Source organism: Stegostoma tigrinum, chromosome 23 (assembly GCF_030684315.1).
Source record: "Stegostoma tigrinum isolate sSteTig4 chromosome 23, sSteTig4.hap1, whole genome shotgun sequence".
NCBI classification, from domain to species: domain Eukaryota; kingdom Metazoa; phylum Chordata; class Chondrichthyes; order Orectolobiformes; family Stegostomatidae; genus Stegostoma; species Stegostoma tigrinum.
Window position 1 is genome coordinate 22,903,537 of NC_081376.1, and position 23,234 is coordinate 22,926,770.

General features: G+C 41.4%; 1 protein-coding gene across 1 annotated transcript in view; it reads left to right on the forward strand.

The window, feature by feature from the left end:
- The window catches only part of usp31 (ubiquitin specific peptidase 31), a 121,925-nt gene that overhangs the window by 88,991 nt on the left and 9,700 nt on the right, over positions 1-23,234 (forward strand). The window contains exons 8-14 of the mRNA XM_048552168.2: positions 3,592-3,703; positions 8,765-8,862; positions 11,810-11,887; positions 12,412-12,541; positions 12,913-13,032; positions 14,760-14,985; positions 15,389-15,547. Of these exons, the coding sequence (XP_048408125.1) occupies positions 3,592-3,703; positions 8,765-8,862; positions 11,810-11,887; positions 12,412-12,541; positions 12,913-13,032; positions 14,760-14,985; positions 15,389-15,547 (923 nt within the window). The remainder of the gene's footprint in view (positions 1-3,591; positions 3,704-8,764; positions 8,863-11,809; positions 11,888-12,411; positions 12,542-12,912; positions 13,033-14,759; positions 14,986-15,388; positions 15,548-23,234) is intronic.

Here is a 23,234-nt window from a genome sequence, read left to right on the forward strand (position 1 = left end):
AGCAGATCCAATTGTTATTGCCAGTAGTACCGGTAACAGGTAAGACTGGGAAAGAAGATCCAATTAACAGTGTGAGGAGCGAGGTACTGATGCAAAAGCAGAATGTCAAAGTAGTATGCCTAAGCCACGTGCAAATTGAATAAGGTAAAGAACACGAGAGGTATGAATGCTAGTCTCAAAGACTGGTGTGGGAGATGTGGCTTCTGATTTCTGTGACTCTACCAGTACTGGGGAAAGTGGGGGCTAAACCATTGTGATGAACTTCACCTGAACAGTGCTGGAGCTGGTGTTCTAGCCAGTTTTGTTAACTAGCGAAATAGAGAGGTCTTTAGATTAAATGGAAGTGGAAGGGATCATGCAGAGGAAAATTGAGTAAATTAAAGGAAAGTGACAAGACCATAGGTAAAGGCAGCAGTAAAAATCATGATAATCAGGCAATGGTAAGAAGGAACAATGACTGTAAATTTAAGGGTGTGCCATCCGATAAGGCCGGAGTTTATATAAAAAATTAAAACAAAAAAACCTGAACTAATGACTCTACCATCAGAATGCCCATGGCATTTACAATAAAACATGTGGAATTGCCAACTCAAATACAAGTTCAAAGGTTTTTTCTGAGAGTCATCACAGAGATATGGCTACAGGGAAACCAAAGCGCCGCCGGGACCTTGATATGAGACATCCTGGAATTTGTGCATTTGGGAAGAGGTGGTGTGACAAATCTTGTTAATTGAAAAGAGCATGGAACTGTAATGAAATCTCTGTTCTAAAGTTCAAAATGCAGAAATCATTTAGGTTGAACTAAGCACAGTAAGGGTTAGAGAACTTTGCTCGCAATTGTGATGAGGCCATCAAATGGCAGTAATAGTGCAAATCACAGTATATTATCAGAAAATTAGAAGTGCATGTAATGAGGGTATTACACTAACTTGGGGGTTTCAATACATCAATCTACATATAGATTGAGTAAATCTAATTAGCACTAATGTTGTGGAATCAGACTCTTGGAACATATGAGAGATTTTTTTAATGCAGTACTTTGGGAAACCAGCTAGGGAGTGGTCTGTTTTATATGATGATAAGAGTTTGTATTACTTGATGATAGAGGGTTAATTAAGTATCTTGTTGTGGAGGACCATTTAGCAAAGACTGACCACAACTTAATGGCATTTTATGTAAGTTTGAAAGTTGTATAAGTTAACCAAAATTAGAATCTTAAATCTAAGCAAAGGAAACTATGAAGTTATGTGGGCCTCATTCACTGTGGTGGATTAGGAAACTACATTAAACAGTATGACGTAGACTGGCTATCACTCTGAATAAAAGAACTAAAACAAAACACTTGAAAAAAGTACATTTCTTTCACACAAAACAAGCCAGCGAAGAAAGTATTTGAACAGTGACTAAAAAGGAAATCAAGATGTGTATTAGATAAAAAAACACACCTAGAGAGCTACCAAAACATGCCTGAGCATTGTCAGGATTTTAGATGACCAAGGAAATGATTAAATAAAGAAAAATAGAATGAGTAAATCAGCAAGGAACACAAAAACGGACCGTTAAAGCTTCTATAGGGATGGCAAAATTACATCAACTTATATTTAGCAGGGTCAAGAGAATTAGTAATGAGCAATAAGGAAGTGGCAGAGGAATTTAACATATACTTTGTCTCAGATGAAAATACTGAAAAAAAACTTCCCGGAAATAATGGAGGATCAAGGGACTAGTGTTGTTAAGCCAAGGTGAATATTAATAGTAGTGAAAAAAAGTAGTACTGTGGTCTTAAACTGGGGATGTGTGGGTAATACAATGGCATGACTGGAGAACTGGCTGACATCTGTAATCTGGAAAGTAGCAATAAACAGGTCATTTTCAAGTTAGCAGGCTATGACTAGTGGGATACTGTAAGGCCCAGAGCTTGGGGTCCAGCTATTCACAATATATATCAATGGTATTGATGTAGGAATTAAATGTAATATTTCCAAGTTTTGCAGATCATACACAACCAGGTGGGAGTGAGAATTGTGAGGAGGATATTTCGATTTTGAGGTAGACAATACTGAATTAAGCTATGCTAACAAGACATCTGCTGTTAGATGTGATTCTATAATTGGGCAGCACTTGCTAAAATTTCTAAGCCTTCTAATAGATGCACTGACAATCAGTTTAAAATAACCAGTCATGCTGTTAATGTGGCTCAGTTATGCTGCCTAGAAGCAACATACATTCATATGCAGGGCCCCATTCTCTGCAAACTTGAAGGAATATCTTTAATCCTTGCATCTTTCTCGAATATCTAGAACATCTAGAGCCTGTACTTCCATGTAATTTGTTGCCAATAAGAATTGACTTGAGATGGAATCAGCACTCCTTTTCTGTTGTGGTATAAGCTGTTGTCATTTGTGAAAATTTGTATTCTTATGTTCTGATGAGTGCAGAACAAAAAGCATTGTTAACCAGTTATCTTTTCAGCAATATTTTGATTTCTTGCTGAATAAATGATGCACTGTGTAATGCAACAGAATAGGTAAATTTGGTTTGCATGGTGCGTGGTAATGTTCAATAACCTATATTAGTGTTGGTCCTTTGGCCCTCAATTCAAATGACATTATGTTAAATGTGTTCCTGATAGTTTCATTTTAAGAGCACATCTAAAACATAGACTAGAATACTAAACAAAAAAGACCTATATAATAACGTTGTGACAACCTTTAATCTGACGATGATACTCTACCCTAGACTGTGCTCTCAAAACCTTTCACTTGCATGGCGGTGACTATTGATGCATTTGCTACCATATGTAAGTTCGACCAGATGGATGGATGTGCCAGGTTAATTTAGATGGATGGAGACGGTGATCTTTTAGAGTAGGGAACTTTTTTTGTTCTGGGTTGACATATGGCTAAGTTGAAATGAAAATGCACCAAGTGGAGATGTGAGAGTGAACACATCATTGGATCAGTCCAGGGGGAATGGTGAAGTGCACTTTCCTTCACTCTGCAGCTGGCCTGGATCTAATCTTCACTGGCTGCTGCTAATTTTGGCCACTGCCATCAATAAAACAAAGTTAAAAGGTCTTTTAACTGACAAGTTTAGATTTGGCTGTAGTCCGTTTAGATTCATTAGTTTTTTTTTATCAACAAGCCCCATGTGTCAATATTATTGTTCTTTTTCTCAGAGTCAGCTCTTGTAATTGCCGTCTGAAGCAGAAATACCCTGGCCCCTTGTGGGTGCTGAAGAAGTAATTGCACAAGCTGAAGCTCAGTTTTTGTGGCATATTGATACCATACAAGCATTGCAGGATTTTTCTATAAACGCACAAGTTTGTTAATTTACATTCAGAATTCTAATTTTGTAGTCTTGGCAGAATAATTAATGAAATCAACCGCTCTGACTTAATTAGCTGATCAAGTGAATTGGTTAACACAAGGTGTGGCATAGTGACTGACTTGAAATTAATGGCTTAGAGAAATGAAAATCAAAGCTTAAATTTATCACTGATTTTTCAGTGAGACCATAAAACTTTGCCATTAAATACCTGAATTCATTTTCAACTGTTTCTGTTGCCCTTGTTGATATCTGTTTTTCTAGGTTTGGTCATCCCTTTGTACTCTGTTTGGATCGTAAAATAACATGGGAAGGACTGCAGAAAGATATTTTGGAGAAGATGCGTCATTTGTTTAGGCCAGGGATGTTCACTGAGGTAAGGCTGGCTACTAGGTCCTTCTGTTATTGAGAGGATTTATTTAAACAAAAACTCCAGATTAAGAAATTGTACCATCAAAGGATGCAAATTTAGCTTTGCACCTTTTTAACCTTAATATTTTAACTACAACAAACAGTAGAAAAAATGGGTAAAAGACATTTTTCCCATTTGAGCTTTCAATCACATGATGATATATTTTGGCAATATCAGCGATTTCGAATAATTGCCTGAAAGCAAATGATGCTGTAGCTGAATATATATTTCTAGTTTTAAGCAAACAGAAATGACAAGCTAGCAAGTGAGCTTATAGAAATGCAGGGACAAATGTGGTTTTGTGGAGTAGTTGCATGCCAGATGGCAGAAAGAAATCCAGTGAGTTTGGGAACTCTGTGCAAATCCTAGTATGAAAAATTAGAAATAATTCAAGCCTAGTAAGTTTAAATCCACATTATAGGAGGGATGTGATTGTTCTGTGGAAGGTAGAGAGAAAATTTATCAGACCATTGCCTGTGCGCGAAAGTTTTGATTATGAAGAGAGATTGGATAGATTTGGATTGTTTTCCCTGGAGAACAGGAGACTGAGCGGGGACAATATGAGGGGCATAGCTAGGGTAGACAGGAAGGAATTTTTCGCATTGTTGGAGAGATCACTGACCGCTGTGCATAGGTTTAAGGCAAGGAAAGGAGTTTTAGTGGGTATGTGAGGAACAATGTTTTCACTTAGGGTGGTGGAAATCTGGAATTCACTACCTGTAAAGGTGATAGAGGCTGGAGCTTCGTTAAGATTTATGTATTTACATGTGCACTTGCGATGTCCACGTATACAAGACTTTAGGCCAAGTGCTGGAAAGTGGGATTGGAATAGGTGGTTGCTTTTGACTGACACAGACTCAAAGGGCTGAAGGATCTTTTCTTGTGCTGTAGACCTCTGACCAGGAGAAAGGTATTATATCACAATGCTGTGAACTGGAAGAATTGATATGCACCAGTAACTAGGGGCATTGAAATATTTAAGAAAGGTGTTGACGTAGTAGTAGCTGACAGTCCAGAATGTGTTTACATTTCAGCAAACTTGAATTCTGTAAAATCAACCATGTCACTACTGTCAATTTTTGTAAAAGCCCTTCTGGTTCACTAATGTCCTTTTTTAAGAATGAAATTTGCTATCCTGCATGTGACTCCAGATCCATTGCAATGTGGTTGATGCTTAATTGCCCTGTGGGTAATTAAAGGTAGGCAATAAATGCTGACCTAGCTAGTGATGTCCAAGTCCTGTGAAAGAATAAATAAAAAGGCTTGCTTTAGTAATTAATATCTCTGATGTGTAAGCCTTAGTGAGATTGATTGGCAAAGTAAGGTTGTTTTGATGGTTTTATCCTGTTGCTGTGTTCAACTTATCTTTCGTCATCCCAAAAAATGCACCTTTTGCTGTTTGTTTCCTTTGATATTTCATGTTGAGTTGAAGATGGGGCAGGGATTCAGATATTTGGATTATTGGAATTTCTTCTGGGTCAGGGACAGGTTGCATCTGAATTGGAGGGGGTCCACTATCCTGGTGGGGGTATTTGGTAGAGCTACTTGGTGGGGTGGGGGGGCGGAGGAGTTAAGCTAGTCTGGCAGGGGTGTAGTAATGAGACAAGAGAAGTTTAAGGCTGGTACAAAAGTTAAACAGAGCTAGTTAAATAGGGAGGGCTGGCAAGAGCATGGCAGAGAATGAGGGAAGACTGATGGTTTAAATTGCATTTATTTCCCTGCAGGAGGTCTGACAGCTAAGGCAGCTGAACTCTGGGCATGGATGGGAGCATCATACTGGGATATCACAGTTGTTACAGAAACAAGGTTGAGGGAGGGACAGCTCAATTTCGTGTGGTTTATGTGCTATAGGAAGGATAGGGGAAGCAAGAGAGGAGGGGGAGTGGCGTTTTTGATTATAACGGCATTATTCAGAGGCACTTTTCCTGGGAAGTTATCTGCTGAAGCCAAATGAAGGGAACTGAGAAAAAGGAGGTGATTGTTTTGATGGAATTGTACTATTGATCCCCCAATACTACGAGAGAAGGGGCAAAACTCAACCTTCTCTCTAGAAATATGCCAGGGCAAGTAACTGAGGTATTAATGGGGAACACTTTGGGATCAGTGACCATAATTCTGAGTTTTAAAATAGTTATGGAAAAGGATAGGCCTGGTCCATAAGTTAAAATTCTAAATTGGGGCAAGGCCAGTTTTAATGTATTAGTCAAGAACTTTCAGAAGTTGTTTGTGGGAAGGCTGTTCATAAGTAAAGGGACATCTGGTAAGCGGGAGGCTTTCAAAAGTGAGATAATGAGAGTTCAGCGATGCATATTTCTGTTAGTATGAAGGGCAAGGCCAGCACGAATAGAGAACACTGGATAACTTGAGGCATTGAGGCTCTGGTCAAGAAAAAGGAGGAGGCTTACATCAGTCATGGACAATTGAGGTCAAGTGAATCCCATGAGGAGTGTAGGGGATGCGGGAGTACACTTTAGAGAGAAATCAAGGAGGCCAAAAGAGAACATGTGGTAGCTTTGGCAGATAAGATTAAGGAGAATCCACCGAGATTCTGCATATATATTAATAGCATATATTGGAGAGAATAGGGCCCCTTTAAAGATCAATGAGGCCGTCTATGTGTCGAACCACGGGACATGGTGGAGACCCTAAATAAATATTTCATGTCAGTATTTACTGTGGAGAACCATGTGGAATTTAAGGAGCTTGGGGAAATAGTGATATCTTCAAAATAGCCCATATTAGACAAGAGGAGACGCTGGAGGTCTTAAAACGCATAAAGATAGATAAATCCCCGGTACCTGATCACACATATGCCAGGACGTTGTGGGAATCTAGGAAAGAAATTGCAGGGCCCTTTGTAGAATTGACATCTATAGGTGAGGTGCCAGAAAAGTAGAGCGTGGCTCATGTTGTGCTATTATTTTAAAAAGGCTGCAAGGGAAAGCTAGGGATCTACGCTGGTGAGCCTGATGACAGTGGTGGGTAAGTTGTTGGACGGGCTACTGCGAAACAGGATCTGCATGCATTTGGAAAGGTAAGGACTGATTAGGGATAGTCAGCATAGCTTTGTGTGTGGGAAATCGTGTCTCACGAATTTGATTAATTTTTAAACCGGTGACCAAGACGACAGATGAAGACAGAGTGATAGACGTTGCCTACATGGACTTTAGCAAGGCCTTCTACAAGGTTCTGCATGGTAAGACGAGTTAGTAAGGTTAGATCACACGGGATGCAGGGAGACCGTCCATATTAGACAAGAGGAGATGCTGGAGGTCTTAAATTGGATGCAGAAATTGGTTTGGCAGTAAGAGATGGAGAGTGGTGGCAGAAAGTTGTTGTTCAGATTGGAGGCTTGTAACCAGCAGTGTCCCGTAAGTATTGATGCTGGCTTCACTGTTGTTTTTCACTTGCATAAACAATTTGAATGAGAATTAAGGAGGCATGGTTAGTAAGTTTGTGGATGACACCAAAATTGGTGGTATAGTGGACAGTGAAGAAGGTTATCTAAGAGTTCAACAGGACCTTGATCAACTGGGCAAGGGGGCCAAGAAATGGTACATGACATTTAATTTCAATAAATGCAAGGTGTTGCATGTTGGTAACCAGAATAGGACTTACGTAGTTAAGCCCTCAGGGAATGGTGTCTAATAGATGAGGGGTGCAGGTACATAGTCCTTTGAAAGTGGCGTCACAGGTAGACAGGTTGCTGAAGAAGGTGTTTAGCTTGCTTGCCTTCATTGAGTGCTGGAGTTGGGATATCACATTACAACTGTTCAAGACATTGGTAAGGTTACTTTTGGAGTACTGTGTGTAATTGTGGTTGCCCTGCAATAGGAAGGATGTTATTAAATTGGAAAGGATTCAAAAAAGTTTTATAAGGATTTTACTAAGACCGGCCAGTTTGAGTTATAAGGAGAGGCTGGTTAGGTTGGGGCTTTTGTTTCGTCCCCTGGAGTGTAGCAGTCTGAAGGGTGACCTATAAAAGTTTAAAGAATGATGAAGGGCGTAGATGAAGTGAATAGCCAATGTCTTTTCCCCAGGATAGGGGAGTCCAAAACTAGATGGCATAAGTTTAAGGTGAGAGGGGAAAGATTTAAAAGGGACTAGAAGGGCAAAATTTTGAGAGGGTGGTACGTATATGGAACGAACTACCAAAGAAAGTAGCAGAGGCACGTACAATTACAGCATTTAAAAGACACTTGGACCGGTGCATGGATAGGTAAGGTTTGGAGAGATATGGGCCAAACAAAGGTAAATGGAACTAGTTCAGTTCAGGAACCCAGATCAGCGTGGATGAGTTGGGCTGAAGGGTCTGTTTCCAAGTTGTATGACTGGTTCTAATTGTGTTTACTAGGATCAGTGGAGGGAATAAGTTAACCTGTTTCAAATAGAAACATCTTTTGCTGCTGTTAGATTTGAGTCTACATTCCTTTTAAATTGCATTACATTACCCCTTGTCAGTTGATCCCCTTTATCACAAGTAGTTTTCTTACTGTGGAGATTTATGAGGCCAATTAATCGAAAAAAAAACTGTGGATGAAAAGGTTTGGGTAATTTTCCTTGGAAGATGGTGCCTGAGAACGCATCCTAGAATGTATACAGGGCAAACAGAATAGAAAATGTAAAATGAACTGTAGCTTTTGAACAATATGTGCAAACTCGGTCATTAAATCTAAATTAAGTCTGATGTCAGGAAATTTTTCAGTAAATGGAGAGCTACTTGGCATTCTTGAACAGTATTGTGATGGGGCTGGAATAATAGTTTCTAAAAGGGTAAGCTAAATGAACCATATTAAGATTCAGATTGAATAAAGATTGCGAATAACAGAAATCTGAAAATGAGGAGTTGTAAAACACAAGGTCAAAGAACATGACAAAAATAAATATGGTATTTTTTTGAGCAGAATCTTTTTAAGCTGATGCTGAAGAAGATGAGATTTTACTGATTCCCTGCAGTCCTGCGCTGAAAGCCATAAAGTGTCTGGAGTGCTCATGCTTTTCAAATTTTCTTTGCTCTTTCTCTAGGTTGGTCCCTTTAGTTTGCGAGTCCTTGGAGGTGGCATGGGGAAATCTTACCTTTCTCCTCAGGAAGAGTATCCCTTGTGCCAGTTGGCAGCAGAAAGGTAATTCCTCACTGTTCCCTTCCATTTGCATTAACTGGATCCATCATTTGTATGTGGGACAAGAGACATGGTGAGCTGAGCCTTGAAGTGGGATTTGGTGTCAGCTTTACGAATAATGACAGGGAATTTGAGTATAATTACATTCACCACATTAGTTAAAAATTCAGTACCTAAGTGAGACTTAGTTTACTCCTTACAGTACCATCAGCAAAAGTTTTTTTTTTAAGATTTAAGCTATACTTAGATATACTTTGATCTTGTGTAGCAGACATTTTGAGAAAAATCACTTCATCCTCATGAGTGCTCCCCATATTATTTAATTCAGGCATGGAAGGTAGGTCTCACTGGCAACGTGAATATTTATTGCCCTTGAAAGTGTTAATGGATTTTTGAAGGACAATAGTTCAGTGGTGTACGGGCACCCACAGTTCTGTTAGGGAGGAAATTCCAGGATATTTGGAGGAATGGCGATACAGTATCACAACAGGATGGTGTGTGGCTTGGAGAGGAACTTACAGACGGTGGTATTCCCATGCATTTGATGCACCCTTTCATGTAGTAGAAGTCATGGTTCCACAGGTGCTGTCAGTTATTACAGTGCATCTTTTCTAGATGGTCCACACAGCTGCCGCTCTGCATTGGTGGTATAGGTGGTAAATGTGGAAGGTGGTTGTGTTGCCAATCAAGCAGACTGGATGGTGTTAAACCTCTTATGTGATTGGATCTGTGCTCATCCAGGCATGTGGAGAATATGCCACCACCTGATTTGTGCTTCATAGATGGTGATCAGGCATTGGGAGTCAGGGGTTTTCTACTGTAGAATCCCCAGCTTCTGATCTGTAATTGCAGTATTTGTGTGGCTGGTCCAGTTCAGTTCCCGGTGAATGGTATCCCCTAGGTTATTGATGGTGGGCAATTCAGCAATGATAATGCCATTGAATCCCAAGATGAGATGGTTATTCTATCTCTTGTGTGATATGAATGTTGCTTGCCAGTTACTTGTCCAAGCCTGGGTGTTGTCCAAGTCTCGCTGCATGTGGATACTTCAGTGTATGAGTTGCAAATGGTGCTGAGCATCATGGGATAATCAGTGAACATCCCCATTTCTGACCTTATGATGGAGGTACTGGTGAAGTAATGGTTCCCAGTTGTGACCTGACTCCTTCTCGACTCCTTAGGTAGATAGTTAAAAGTACAGGAGGTGGGGGAGATAGAATTACTTCAGAGAGGAGAGAGAAGAAGAGGAATAGAAAGGAAAAGGAAAGGAGACTGGCGAGCAAAGTGAAGTTTGGATTGGAGTGACTTAGCCTGCCACCATCTTGGCGAAATAGTGGTACTACCAAGCCACTCTTGGTGATGGGAATTTGAAGTCCCCAACCCAGAATACATTCTTCGACCTTGCCACCTTCAATACTTCTACCAAGTGGTGTTCAATAGAGGAGTACTGATTCATTAGACAGTAGTTGGGAAGTAGTTAGTAATCATAGGAGGTTTCCTTCTCCATTTTTGACCTGATGTCATGAGACTTCATGGGATCTGTAGTCATGTTGAAGGCTCTCAGTGTAATTCCCCCATGACTGCTTACCACTAGATTGCCACCGCTGCTTGCACAGGCATTGCGATGCCCAGGATATTGCTATATTCTATGAACATTTCGATTAGCCTCCCAATTTTGCCCCGAGACCCCAGAAAGTTATTTTGTAAGGTTGACAGGGCTATGTCTGCTTTTGCATTTTGTCATTTCCAGTGTGTTTGCTGATTCTGAGTGACCCACCTAATTTCATTCATTAACTGAGATTTTGTAGTGATTTGCTTGGTTACTTCAGAGACAGTTAAGAGTTAGCCACGTTGCTGTTGGCCTGGAGCCACATGTAGGCCAGACCAGATCAGGATGACAGATTTCTCTCCCTAAAGGATATTAGTGAGTCAGATGGGTTTTATGACCATCACCACCTTCTACATGGTGATAAGTTTTTAATGCCATTGTTTTAATCTCATATTTTTATTGAATTCAAACTTTATCAGATGCTGTGGTTGGACTTGAACCTGTGTTCCCAGCACATCAGCATGGAGCTTTGGATTCCTTGTCCAGAGACTACAGCATTAAATTATTACCTTCAACTCTAGTACAACTTGGGGTCAGTGTGAGTCTAGCCAATGCTGATTTTAATGTCACTACAAGTACATTATCCACAATCTGCCCGAAAACTTGATGTTTTTCTCTAGAGCTCTCAGCACCTCCCCTGGAACATAGTAAGTTTGGGATTGAAGGGAGCACCCTCCGGCTGATCCTAAATGATAGAATTTGTAAGAGATGTGATATTGCTTCAGTTCATATAGGCAATCATGAGATAAACTTGGGTTCAATTCCTGGTGTGTTTTAAATCTGCACATCTCACAGTGTGTTGCTTTTGGATGCAGTTGTGTAAACAACACCATTATGAGCTGGGAGAGTAGAATTGATCATACACACAAGGTGCCTGTTTAACTGATAGGTAATTCAAAATATGGAAATGTCTGAAATTGGCATTGTCTTGATCCTGAAGGTTTGCATTTCAGATATCAGATCTGTGCTACTGGTTTTACCTAAATAAGCCTACTAATTGCTGGGTGGTGTCAGCTGTGAATTTTATAATGGTTTAACTATCGTAAAGGCACTGTTTAATACAAGCTGCTATTGAGATTCCTCTGGTGATTTTTCCTGTAATGTCAATTATTCTAGAGATTGCAGAACGGGAATTGCTATCCAGACTTTACTCCAGTGCTACACTGGAATAGCGCCAGGGCTGTACTTGCATTGAGACCCAGTGCTAAATCTAACTGAGCTTTTAAATTTTCTGTCACCGTATGAGGCTTGGGCCTCAGCTCTAAATTATTTAAGGAAGAATTTGCACCAAAATATTTGCATGTGCATTTGATGTGACTGAAACCGGATGTGTCTTTTCAGAGCGTGGAAATCCTGCAGACCTGGTGGACCCCAGCATGTTAAGATAATTGTGGAATGGGACAGAGACACAAAAGAATAGTAAGCAATGTAAACTTCTTGTATTCTAAGCTGTTTTACTTTTCTTTCGACCAACCTCCATAACCTGCTTTGTATTAAGACAGATTAGCGATCTAATCCAGTCAAAATTTGCATCTTGAGCAGGACCCTTGGCGATTTTTTTTTCCCACTTCATTGGGTGTGTATATGTGGGAATGGGCAGAAGACGACCATTCCTAATACTTGGTGTCCTACTCTCAGGCTGGTCAATAAGCAGTGACTGCGGGGTAACTGCAGGAAGGACCGGTAGGCTTGATTTGATGGTATGCCCTAGTGACAGTTACCTGCACATTTTCCTGTTACATTCTCGGTCAGGAGGTGGGACTAAGTTCCAAGGGTAAATGGTGTGTGCTGGTGAGGAGAAAAAGGAGCTGTTCAAAGGATTCCGAATGAGGTACATTTTAGCTCCCGACGTCTATATCCCATGAATGAACAAGTAGTAAAATGCTTTTGCATTTTCTGACAGATCTAGTGTCCAATTTTAATGTTCCTTGTTTGGCTTACAGTTTGTTTGGTAGTGCTGAGGATGAGTATGTGCCAGACTCGGAAAGTGTTCGCCAGCAGCAGCAACTCCATCACCAGCCTCAGACCTACACTTTATCCCAGTGCTTTCATCTCTACACCAAAGAAGAACAGGTAAATGCAGCAAAAGCACCAGCTGTGTTAGTGTGTCTGTGGGAGAAACAAGTGTTTGAAATTTCAGGAAAGCTGTAGTAAATACTTGTGAAGTTACTGTGGGTTGTGTGTGTTGCAAGTGTCACATGGTTCAGTCTGTTGGTTTGAGGCAGCTAAAGAACCTCCTTCCATAAAAGCAACCATCTAGTCCTGTGGCTAAAAACACCATTGCTGCATACCAGGTTTTATAACTAGTGTAGTTGCTGATTTCACGATTGAACATACAAGGTTGGTTTGGCTGAATGACCTGCTGCTGTTCCTATGCCCTTATTTTACTTTTAGGCTCTGAATATGCAGTGCCTTTTCTGATTGTGTGTTTCGTTGGTTGACAGCTGGCACCAGATGATGCCTGGCGCTGCCCACATTGTAAGCAGCTTCAGCAGGGCAGCATCAAGCTGAGCTTGTGGACGCTTCCTGATGTTCTTATTATCCACTTGAAACGCTTTAAGCAGGTGAGTGCTTTAAAGAAGAATGGAGGAAGTGAAAGCATAGCCCACTGTTTTGATTCCATTCAAGCTGAGCAAGGGGAAATGGATATCAGGTAACTCTGCTTATGTGGTTTGTGTTCTTTGAGTGATAATTTGGTCAGGATAGGTGACCTGTATAGAATACATTTGAATCAGAGTAAGTCTGCCACCTTTTGTATCCATGTGTATTTTATACAGAACTTACCATTTGATGTACACAGCATCCAATGTTTCACACGACTCTGTATTTGTATTTGCATTTGCACTCAAAATACCTGGAATGCTAGTTAAAATTCTTGCCCAGGATATTTGAGGGTGATCAATGGGGAAAAATGTAGAACCTGTGACTGGGGGAGCTATTTTGACCAATCTTGTAGTATGTAGGAAAGCTAACAGTGTTGTCCCCAGGGAGCCATAACTCGCGTGCTGGAGAGAGGTGAGTGCCCATTGGGACTGGACCTGAACTTCAGTCAACAGATTGGGTGTCAAACCCAAGGTCTGGCAACTAGGGCCGTCTTACTGGTGGGGAGGCCCAGTACAGGGTGGAGAGAAACTTGCCCATCCTGACCCAGCTCCAGTTACCTCTATATTGGCTAATTTACTTGTCTTACCAAAGTGGCGAAAGAATTTGGGATGTTCTTCAATTCCTTGCACGTGTGGCTGAGGGCCAGGGCTGGGAGTCAGTGAGCCTAGTAACCATTGTCCCACCTCCCCTCCCCAAAAAGCAATAACAGCCACACTGGCCTGAAGCTGCAATGTCATAGGAGCAGCACTTTGAGTCCATGGTGGACTTGCCAAGATCAACCACTTGCCAGATGTGTATTTAATCCCTACCAGTGATGCTGCCGCTTTCGAGATTTTACTTTCAGGACAAATTATTTTCTGACAAATTAATCTGGCATAATGAAAATAGTGTTAATAAATTGGACAAATAATTAAAAACTGCAATGATGATTAATATCTGTTTGGGAACTTGAAAGCCTGTATCCGGTATCTTTCATCACCAAAATATTGGGCAGTAAACTAATAGTTAAATTCTAAACAGCTGAAATCCCAGTCAACATAGTGTTCTTTACATTGTAATGGAGAAAATAGCCAAGGTCTGTAATTGAGGATAGAGTGACTGAACACCCTGAAACATTTCAGCTGATCCGAGATGATTTGCAAAGATTATGTTTTATCTGACAAACCTCAATGAACTGTTTGAAGGAATGTCTAAAGTAATAGCTAGGGAATGTCTATGGATCATATTTATGTGGACTTCCAGAAGGCATCCAATGATGTGCTTTTTGAGAGACTGCTAGCTAAAGTTGAAGCTCATAGAGTTTGGAGGCAGATTATTGACCGCATGAGGAAATTTTGCTGTGGCAAGAGATAGGCTAGAAATAGTAGGCATCTCCTCAGGATGGACATGATTAGTGCTGTCTTTATTTGTGTCTCAATGTATGCAATCTTTGGCAATTGTGCTATCTTATCTAAAGAAAACTCAAAAGATTCAGTATTACCTTCTGTATGTGTTATGACGTGACTGTACTATCTAATAAGAGTTGGTGAGAATGAAATTTCTGCCCTGAAGTTGGAAAGGAATCCTCAAGAAAATCTGGAAAAGGAGCCCTCAATGGTTTTGCTGTACTGTATAGATCTGGCACTCATTGTGTAACTTCATATTTTTTGTTTAAAACAAACATTTTCTCTACCATCCCTCTCATCAGGAAGGGGATAAAAGGACCAAACTACAGAACCTGGTGAAATTCCCCCTCACAGGCCTGGACATGACTCCTCATGTGGTAAAACGTAGCCAGAGCAGCTGGAGCCTTCCTTCTCATTGGTCGCCATGGAGACGGCCCTATGGGCTTGGAAGGGATCCCGAAGACTACCTCTATGATCTATATGCGGTGTGCAATCATCATGGTACCATGCAAGGAGGGCATTACACAGGTAGGGCCCCACTGCAGGGCAGTGGTACATCTAGCCCCATATTGCTCTACTTTTTGTCCTGCCTGCCGTCCTAACCTGTTTCTTATTCAAGTGGGTGTATTTGTTAAAAGCTGTGCAGGTGCCATTGGTCTCCTGGAGAAAAGAATGCTTCTAAGATCCAAGAGTTCCCCAAGTTTTTTTTGAAAGGATATATGTAGACTGGGACTAAGCCCGTCCATTGACCTTATTTGCTACCTTTTATTTTTGCAGAGAGTTCATGAATCCAACTCTTGCTCTATAGCTGAGAGGGCAATCTGCCTTCACTGTTCTAATTTCCTGACTTCCAAGTTTACTAAAATTTGATTTTCACTATTCGCAGTTGTTGATTTTGACTAACTAGCATCTCGCCCATCTTATTACATAGCTTACTGCAAGAACTCTGTTGATGGACTCTGGTACTGTTTTGATGACAGTGACGTTCAGCAGCTTTTGGAAGATGATGTCTGTAAGCAGACTGCATATATCCTGTTCTACCAGCGGCGAAGTGCTATTCCCTCTTGGTCAGCAAATAGCTCTCTAGCAGGTAATGTTTTGGCTGTCTCTGGAACTAACCTCAGCGCTCTGGGCATGATTGGGAAGACAGAAAACCAGAATCAGCTAAGTTTCCAGGTTCTGATTCTAGCAGAGGGGCAATTTTATCACGCAAAGGGTGTTGCACGTATAGAATAAGCTGCCAGAGGAATTGGTAGAGGCGGGTACAATTACAACATTTAAAAGACATGTGCACAGGTACATGAATAGGAAGGTTTTCAAGGGATATCTGCCGAACACAGGCAAATGTGACTAGTTCAGTTTGGGATACCTAGTTGGTGCAGACAAATTTTGACTGAATGGTCTATGTCCATGCTGTATGACTCTATGTATGACTCTATGACTGTATCAAGCCAGAGTCCAATGAGTTGTGACGTTATCAAATGGCAGAATTGGTTCAAGTTTCCAAATGGCTTATTCATAATTTGTGCAAATGTTTGCAGTTGCAAAATAAAGATTGCACGTTTTATAAGACTACTGAACTATTGAGGATTTTGTATCTTTGTTGGTATCTCTTCTTCTGTGCATTACACTTGTAAACACGAAATATTCTTGAGTGTTGGTAGATCTTGTGTAGAAGTCAATCACCAACTTCTGGCTGAAGAAATCTAAACACTTTCATTAACATCTACTCACCGACCTCATACAAACCTACACATTGGTAGAATTATAGAATAGCTCATTGTTGTTCAGGCGCTTATGTCTGTGTGTGTCAAGACTTATTGGGGAAACAGGGTTGGTGGGAACAGCCTGATAATGAGGTGATAAGAGAGATTGGATTTCAAGTCCTCACTTGTTAGCCTTGAAAGTTGACACCCTAGTTTTGGGGTAAAAATTTAGCCTTGGAATCTTCTGTTAAAGTAAGTTTTCTACAATAAATTCCAGTTTGAACCTGAATACGGTGGTCTGAGGTTCGTTGCCTATCTGGAATAAAAAGCTAGTCTAATGGCGACCAAGTAACACTGTTGATTTTTGTCACTATTGTCTTTAAGTGAAGGAAACTGCTGTCCCTGCCTGGTCTGGTTAATGCGTGACTTCAGACCCACAGCCATGTGATTGACTCTTAATTGCCCTCTGGGAGTTTATGGATAGGCATAAAATTATCAGCCAAAGCAATGAGACCTGCATCCTGTAAATGTATGATTCTATATAAAAACTTCAGTATGGTGGGAATAAGTGTGCAAGGATTTATTTGAAACCGCCTTTATGTTTATGGAGGCTCCCTTTCAGAACGTTTTGCAGGAAACATGATGAATAACAATCAGATAGGCAAACAAGTTGAAATGAAATGACGGTAAAAAGAAGTTCAGAGCTGAAATTTGACTCTTGCAGCAGTGATCCAATTTCTTGAGTTTCTGTAAAATAACATTGTCCAAAACATTTTCCAATTTTTTACTTCACAAGATAGTTTCAGTAATAATCCCCAAATGCCACTCAAATACTTGGTGTTCCCACCAATTAGTCACAGGGAAATGAAGATTTTCATTATCCCTGACAGCAAAAATTCATTTAACTCTGATCTGTTGCCTGAAGGCCGTTGCAGAGTGATGACGGATTAGTGTCTTCACCATACAGATTACTGCCAATAAGTTACCTAGTTGTTGAGGTTGGTTGGCTTGCCGAGCTAGTTTGTTGTTTTGCAAACATTTCGTTACCCTGCTTGGTAATATCCTCAGTGCAGCCTCCGATGAAGCGTCGGTGTGTTTTCCCGCCTGGTTTTTAAACGCTGGGGTCCGTTGAGGCTGTTGCCAAGCATGGTAATGAAATGTCTGCAAAACAACAAACCAGCTTGGCGAGCCAACCAGCATCCACAACCAGAGCTACAGATCTACTCCACAACCTTAGAAGCTATCTAGTTGATTCATTTATAATATTTGATTTTTCCTCTCCAGTTCAGGAACTGAGTGGACGGAGCCATCTGCAGGTGGTTTATGAAATTGCTTGTGAGCCATGAAACAAACATGCAAGAGAGACTGCAAGATAATAAAATGTGAGGCTGGATGAACACAGCAGGCCAAGCAGCATCTCAGGAGCACAAAAGCTGACGTTTCGGGCCTAGACCCTTCATCAGAGAGGGGGATGGGGGGAGGGAACTGGAATAAATAGGGAGAGAGGGGGAGGCGGACCGAAGATGGAGAGTAAAGAAGATAGGTGGAGAAGGTGTGGGTGGGGAGGTAGGGAGGGGATAGGTCAGTCCAGGGAAGACGGACAGGTCAAGGAGGTGGGATGAGGTTAGTAGGTAGCTGGGGGTGCGGCTTGGGGTGGGAGGAAGGGATGGGTGAGAGGAAGAACCGGTTAGGGAGGCAGAGACAGGTTGGACTGGTTTTGGGATGCAGTGGGTGGGGGGGAAGAGCTGGGCTGGTTGTGTGGTGCAGTGGGGGGAGGGGATGAACTGGGCTGGTTTAGGGATGCAGTGGGGGAAGGGGAGATTTTGAAACTGGTGAAGTCCACATTGATACCATATGGCTGCAGGGTTCCCAGGCGGAATATGAGTTGCTGTTCCTGCAACCTTCGGGTGGCATCATTGTGGCAGTGCAGGAGGCCCATGATGGACATGTCATCAAGAGAATGGGAGGGGGAGTGGAAATGGTTTGCGACTGGGAGGTGCAGTTGTTTGTTGCGAACTGAGCCCAGTTCATCCCCTCCCCCCACTGCACCACACAACCAGCCCAGCTCTTCCCCCCCACCCACTGCATCCCAAAACCAGTCCAACCTGTCTCTGCCTCCCTAACCGGTTCTTCCTCTCACCCATCCCTTCCTCCCACCCCAAGCCGCACCCCCAGCTACCTACTAACCTCATCCCACCTCCTTGACCTGTCCGTCTTCCCTGGACTGACCTATCCCCTCCCTACCTCCCCACCCACACCTTCTCCACCTATCTTCTTTACTCTCCATCTTCGGTCCGCCTCCCCCTCTCTCCCTATTTATTCCAGTTCCCTCCCCCCATCCCCCTCAGTTCGCAACAAACAACTGCACCTCCCAGTCGCAAACCATTTCCACTCCCCCTCCCATTCTCTTGATGACATGTCCATCATGGGCCTCCTGCACTGCCACAATGATGCCACCCGAAGGTTGCAGGAACAGCAACTCATATTCCGCCTGGGAACCCTGCAGCCATATGGTATCAATGTGGACTTCACCAGTTTCAAAATCTCCCCTTCCCCCACTGCATCCCTAAACCAGCCCAGTTCATCCCCTCCCCCCACTGCACCACACAACCAGCCCAGCTCTTCCCCCCCCACCCACTGCATCCCAAAACCAGTCCAACCTGTCTCTGCCTCCCTAACCGGTTCTTCCTCTCACCCATCCCTTCCTCCCACCCCAAGCCGCACCCCCAGCTACCTACTAACCTCATCCCACCTCCTTGACCTGTCCGTCTTCCCTGGACTGACCTATCCCCTCCCTACCTCCCCACCCACACCTTCTCCACCTATCTTCTTTACTCTCCATCTTCGGTCCGCCTCCCCCTCTCTCCCTATTTATTCCAGTTCCCTCCCCCCATCCCCCTCTCTGATGAAGGGTCTCGGCCCGAAACGTCAGCTTTTGTGCTCCTGAGATGCTGCTTGGCCTGCTGTGTTCATCCAGCCTCACATTTTATTATCTTGGAATCTCCAGCATCTGCAGTTCCCATTATCTCTGATGCAAGAGAGACTGCAAGATGCTGAGTCAGAGACAACACAGGGTGGAGCTGGAGGAACGTACCTGGCCAGGCAGCATCAGTGGAGCGAGAAAGTTGACGTTTTGGAAATTTCTGAACAAAGATCCCAATCTGAAACATCAACTTTCCTGCTCCTCTGGTGGTGCCTGACCTGCTGTATTCCAGCAGCTCCACAAACATGCATGTGAATATGTAGACCCAACCAATGTGTATTGGTGTTTATCTTCCACATGAGAAAAGGATTCTAATTACATTCATTCACCCTTTACCTAATGTCCTGTTTCTTTTGTTTGCTTCACATCCACCTAGCCACTATAAACTGGAATCTTAGCAGTTTCTTACTGACAACTAATCTTGGAGGTGAATTCCAAAGTTTTTCAACTCTGCGAGAAGTGATTTCTCCTGCTCTTTGTTCCAAATTACTGGCAAGGGGACTATCAATGGTCCTTTATTCTAGACCAGTCAATTACTGGAAATAGGTTGCTTTTGTCATCGTTCTGTAGATTCACGTGACAGAAGTATTTAAAATGATCATTTAACTCCCATTGTTGTCATATTTAAAAGAATTAAAACCTTTGAGTCTTTATTCACAGTTTATGCTGATCCACGACAGCATTCTAATGAGTCTGATGGGAGAAAGGAATCTTGTGCAATGTAACATAGTACATATAGTGGAAATTGTACAATGATAACAGCATCCAAGGAGGCTATTTAGCCAGCCATGCTTGTATTAGCTATTTGATGGAGGTATAAATTAATTTTTCCCCATGTAATCCTGGATTTTTTTCCCCACTTCAAGTATTTCTCAAGTTCCCTTTTCAAAGTTGCCATTGAAATTGTTTCCACTCTTTCAGTGTCTTCCAGATCACAACAATGTATTGCATTTAAAAAAAACCCTTATTGCTCTGGTTCATCACCTTAGTTCAGTAGGTATCCTTTATACCAGGCACTGAAACAAGAAATGTTAGAAATTGCAGTGGGCCAGGCAGCATCGATAGAGAGAAAGCAAGCTAATATTTCGAGTCTGGATAGAATACTCTTCTTCAGAGCTGAAAGTAAGCATGTAGATGCAGCAGGCAATGGTATGTTGGCTTTCATAGTGAGAGGCTTTATGTACAGGAGCGGGGATGTCTTGCTACAATTGTGTAGAACTTGGTGAGACCAAATCTAGAGTATAATGTGCAGTTTTGGACTTCCTATCGGACACTGGCCATGGAGGCATTGCAATTCAGGAGCTCATTCCTCAGACAATGGGGTTGATGTTAGAACTATATTCACTGTAGTTTAGAAGAATTGGGAGGGAGATGGAGGATCTCGTAGAGACCTATAAAATTCTAATAGTACCAGACAGTGTAAATGCAGAAAGGATGTTCCCAAAGACCAGGGAGTTCAGAATCAGAGGTCATAGTTTAAGGATCCTGAGTAGGCCCTTTGGGACTGAAATGAGGAGAAATTTCTTCAACCAGAGAGTAGTGGGCTTGTTTTATTATCTTGCACAGAAAGCCGTTGAGGCCAAAACATTGATTGTTTTCAAGAGGAGTTAGAGTATTTAGAACTAAAGGGATCAAAGGTTATGGGGCGAATTTGGAATATGGTACTGAGTTAGATGATCAGTCATGATCATATTGACTGTCAGACAAGTCTTGAAGGACTGAATGGTCTACTTTTTGTTGCTTTGTTAAATGTTTCTAAATCACACTTCAGCTAGGGTCTAACCAATGTTTTATTGAGACGTAATAGCCGTAATAGGTTCCTCTATTGGAAAAAAAACCCTTTTAACAGCCTTCTGAACATATCCTGCTTCCTTCAAAGATTTATGAAAACATACCCTGTGGCAGTGTTCCCTCTAAGCACTCTGAAGGTCCATGCAGACCAGTTTCTGAAGTCCCTACCACAGGAAATAGAGGGATGATACCTGGACTTCAAGGGTTAGGTTACGAGGAGAAATTATACAAGTTAGGCCCATTTCTCTCAAATTTAGAAAGTTCAGGGTGATCTGATAGATGCCTTCAAGATATTAGTGTGAAAATACAGGTAAATAAGGGTAAACTATCCCCACTGATTGGGGATTATAGAACTAGTGGGTATAGTCTAAATATTATTGCTGCTCTGTTCAGGAGAGATGTTAGGAAGCACTTCTATACACAGAGTGGTAAATGTTTGGAACTTTCTTCCACGCGCAGCAATGGATGCAGGATCAGTTGTTAATTTTAAATCTGAGTTAGATACATTTTTAAACAAAGGTATTAAGAAATAGGTGCCAAAGGCAGCTATATTGGGTTAGGCCAAACATCTCATTGAATGGTGGACCAGGCTTGAAGGGCTGAATGGCAACCAGCTGTTCCTGTGAATGTTGTCCTGAGTTCTTTGTTTCTAACCCTCATTAAAATTGTATCAATTAGGTTATTTTTAACTACTACTCCTTCATCCTATCAAAGTATATTCTTCATACTTCTGTTAATTTTGATTTTTCTCTTTCACTAAGCCCTCTGACATGTCTGCTGAGACTTACTGTACAGTGAAAAATTCCAAGTGCACGTGCTCATCTCCATTTTTGCCAAACAGCACATGCACTTTCGCACATGCAACATAAAGCCCATTTTTAAAAATTAAATAAAAATCTACTTTGTTTAAAAAATTTTCTATTCTCCAATAGAATTAATTCATTCTATTCATTGCCACTATTTATTTTTACATCTTTTGTGTTTATTAGGTTTTTAACCCGCTCTAATTAAATTTTATTCTGAGATCTTGCTGCTCCTGTTCATGCTCCAGGGTGTTAGTAGGTGCAACTCCTTGAAGCTAGTCACGATCGTCATCGTTCAGTATATTTTTTGTTTTGTTTTACCTGTAAATTTTGAAATTACAACCTGTATATTTGATCCTTGGTCATTCATATATATCAAGAAGAATAGAGGTTCTACTCCCAGCATGCGGCAATTCCACGTGAATCTCCTTGTGGTCTGAAAAGCAACTGTTTGCTGTTGCTTGATTCCTGGTCTTTAATCAATTTTGCATTCGTGCTGCTGGTGTCTGTTTAATCTCAACCTTTGATTTGGCTGTTGGTGGTACGTAGTCAAATACCTTTTCAAAGTATGTTTACACGTCCATTAATCACACCATTATCATCACTTCTCTGTTACTTCATTGAAGAACTCATATCAGATTAGTGCAATACATTAACGCATCTATGTTGACTTTCAACTACAAGCCCACTATTTTCCAAATGGCAATTAATTTTGACTCCAAATAATCGACTGTAAAAGTTTCCATCATTAATAGGTGGACTGTCTATATTTTTGCTGGGTTTATCGCTTTCGTTTTTAAAGCAAGGGTGTACCTTTGCATTTTTCCTAGTTCTTTGCCACGACTCTCATATCAATGGAGATTGGAACCTGGCCAGAGCATCCTCAATGTCCTTCCTTTCATCTGCCTTTCCGTACCCTTGGTTACTTTTCAAGTTGACCGCGAAGCTTTCAACCACCTCTTTATCAATATTAGATGGGATAAAATTATTTGTGTCTTTACTACCTTTTGGGGGTAATTTGGGGCACTGCCTCTTCTCTAATGAACACATGTGAAGTACACATTGTAGCAACTCTGCTGTCTGGAGAATTGGCTGTCTCTTTGAGAATGTCTGATTTTGATAATTGCTTTATATAGTCTTTGGATTGAGGGCATTGCTTGCAAGATCAACACCTGTTATCTGCCCCGATTGGTTTGTTCGTCTACTTCAGAGGGCATTTAAAAGTCAACTGTATTATTGTGGAAAGGATGGCAGAGCTTCTTTTCTAAAGAACAGTAATTTTACAACAGTCTTTTGCAAAATAGTTTATGGTCACAATTGCTGAGACTCTTTCAGTTTCAGGTTTTACTATTTGAACTGCCATTGTGGAATTTGAATCCCATTAGCTTGAATGTCTAGATTACTGAATCACTACAAAGCATAATATTACCACCACATCACCATGTCCCCATGCTTCCCTATATGTAACTATATTTTAATCTCTTATTGATGTGT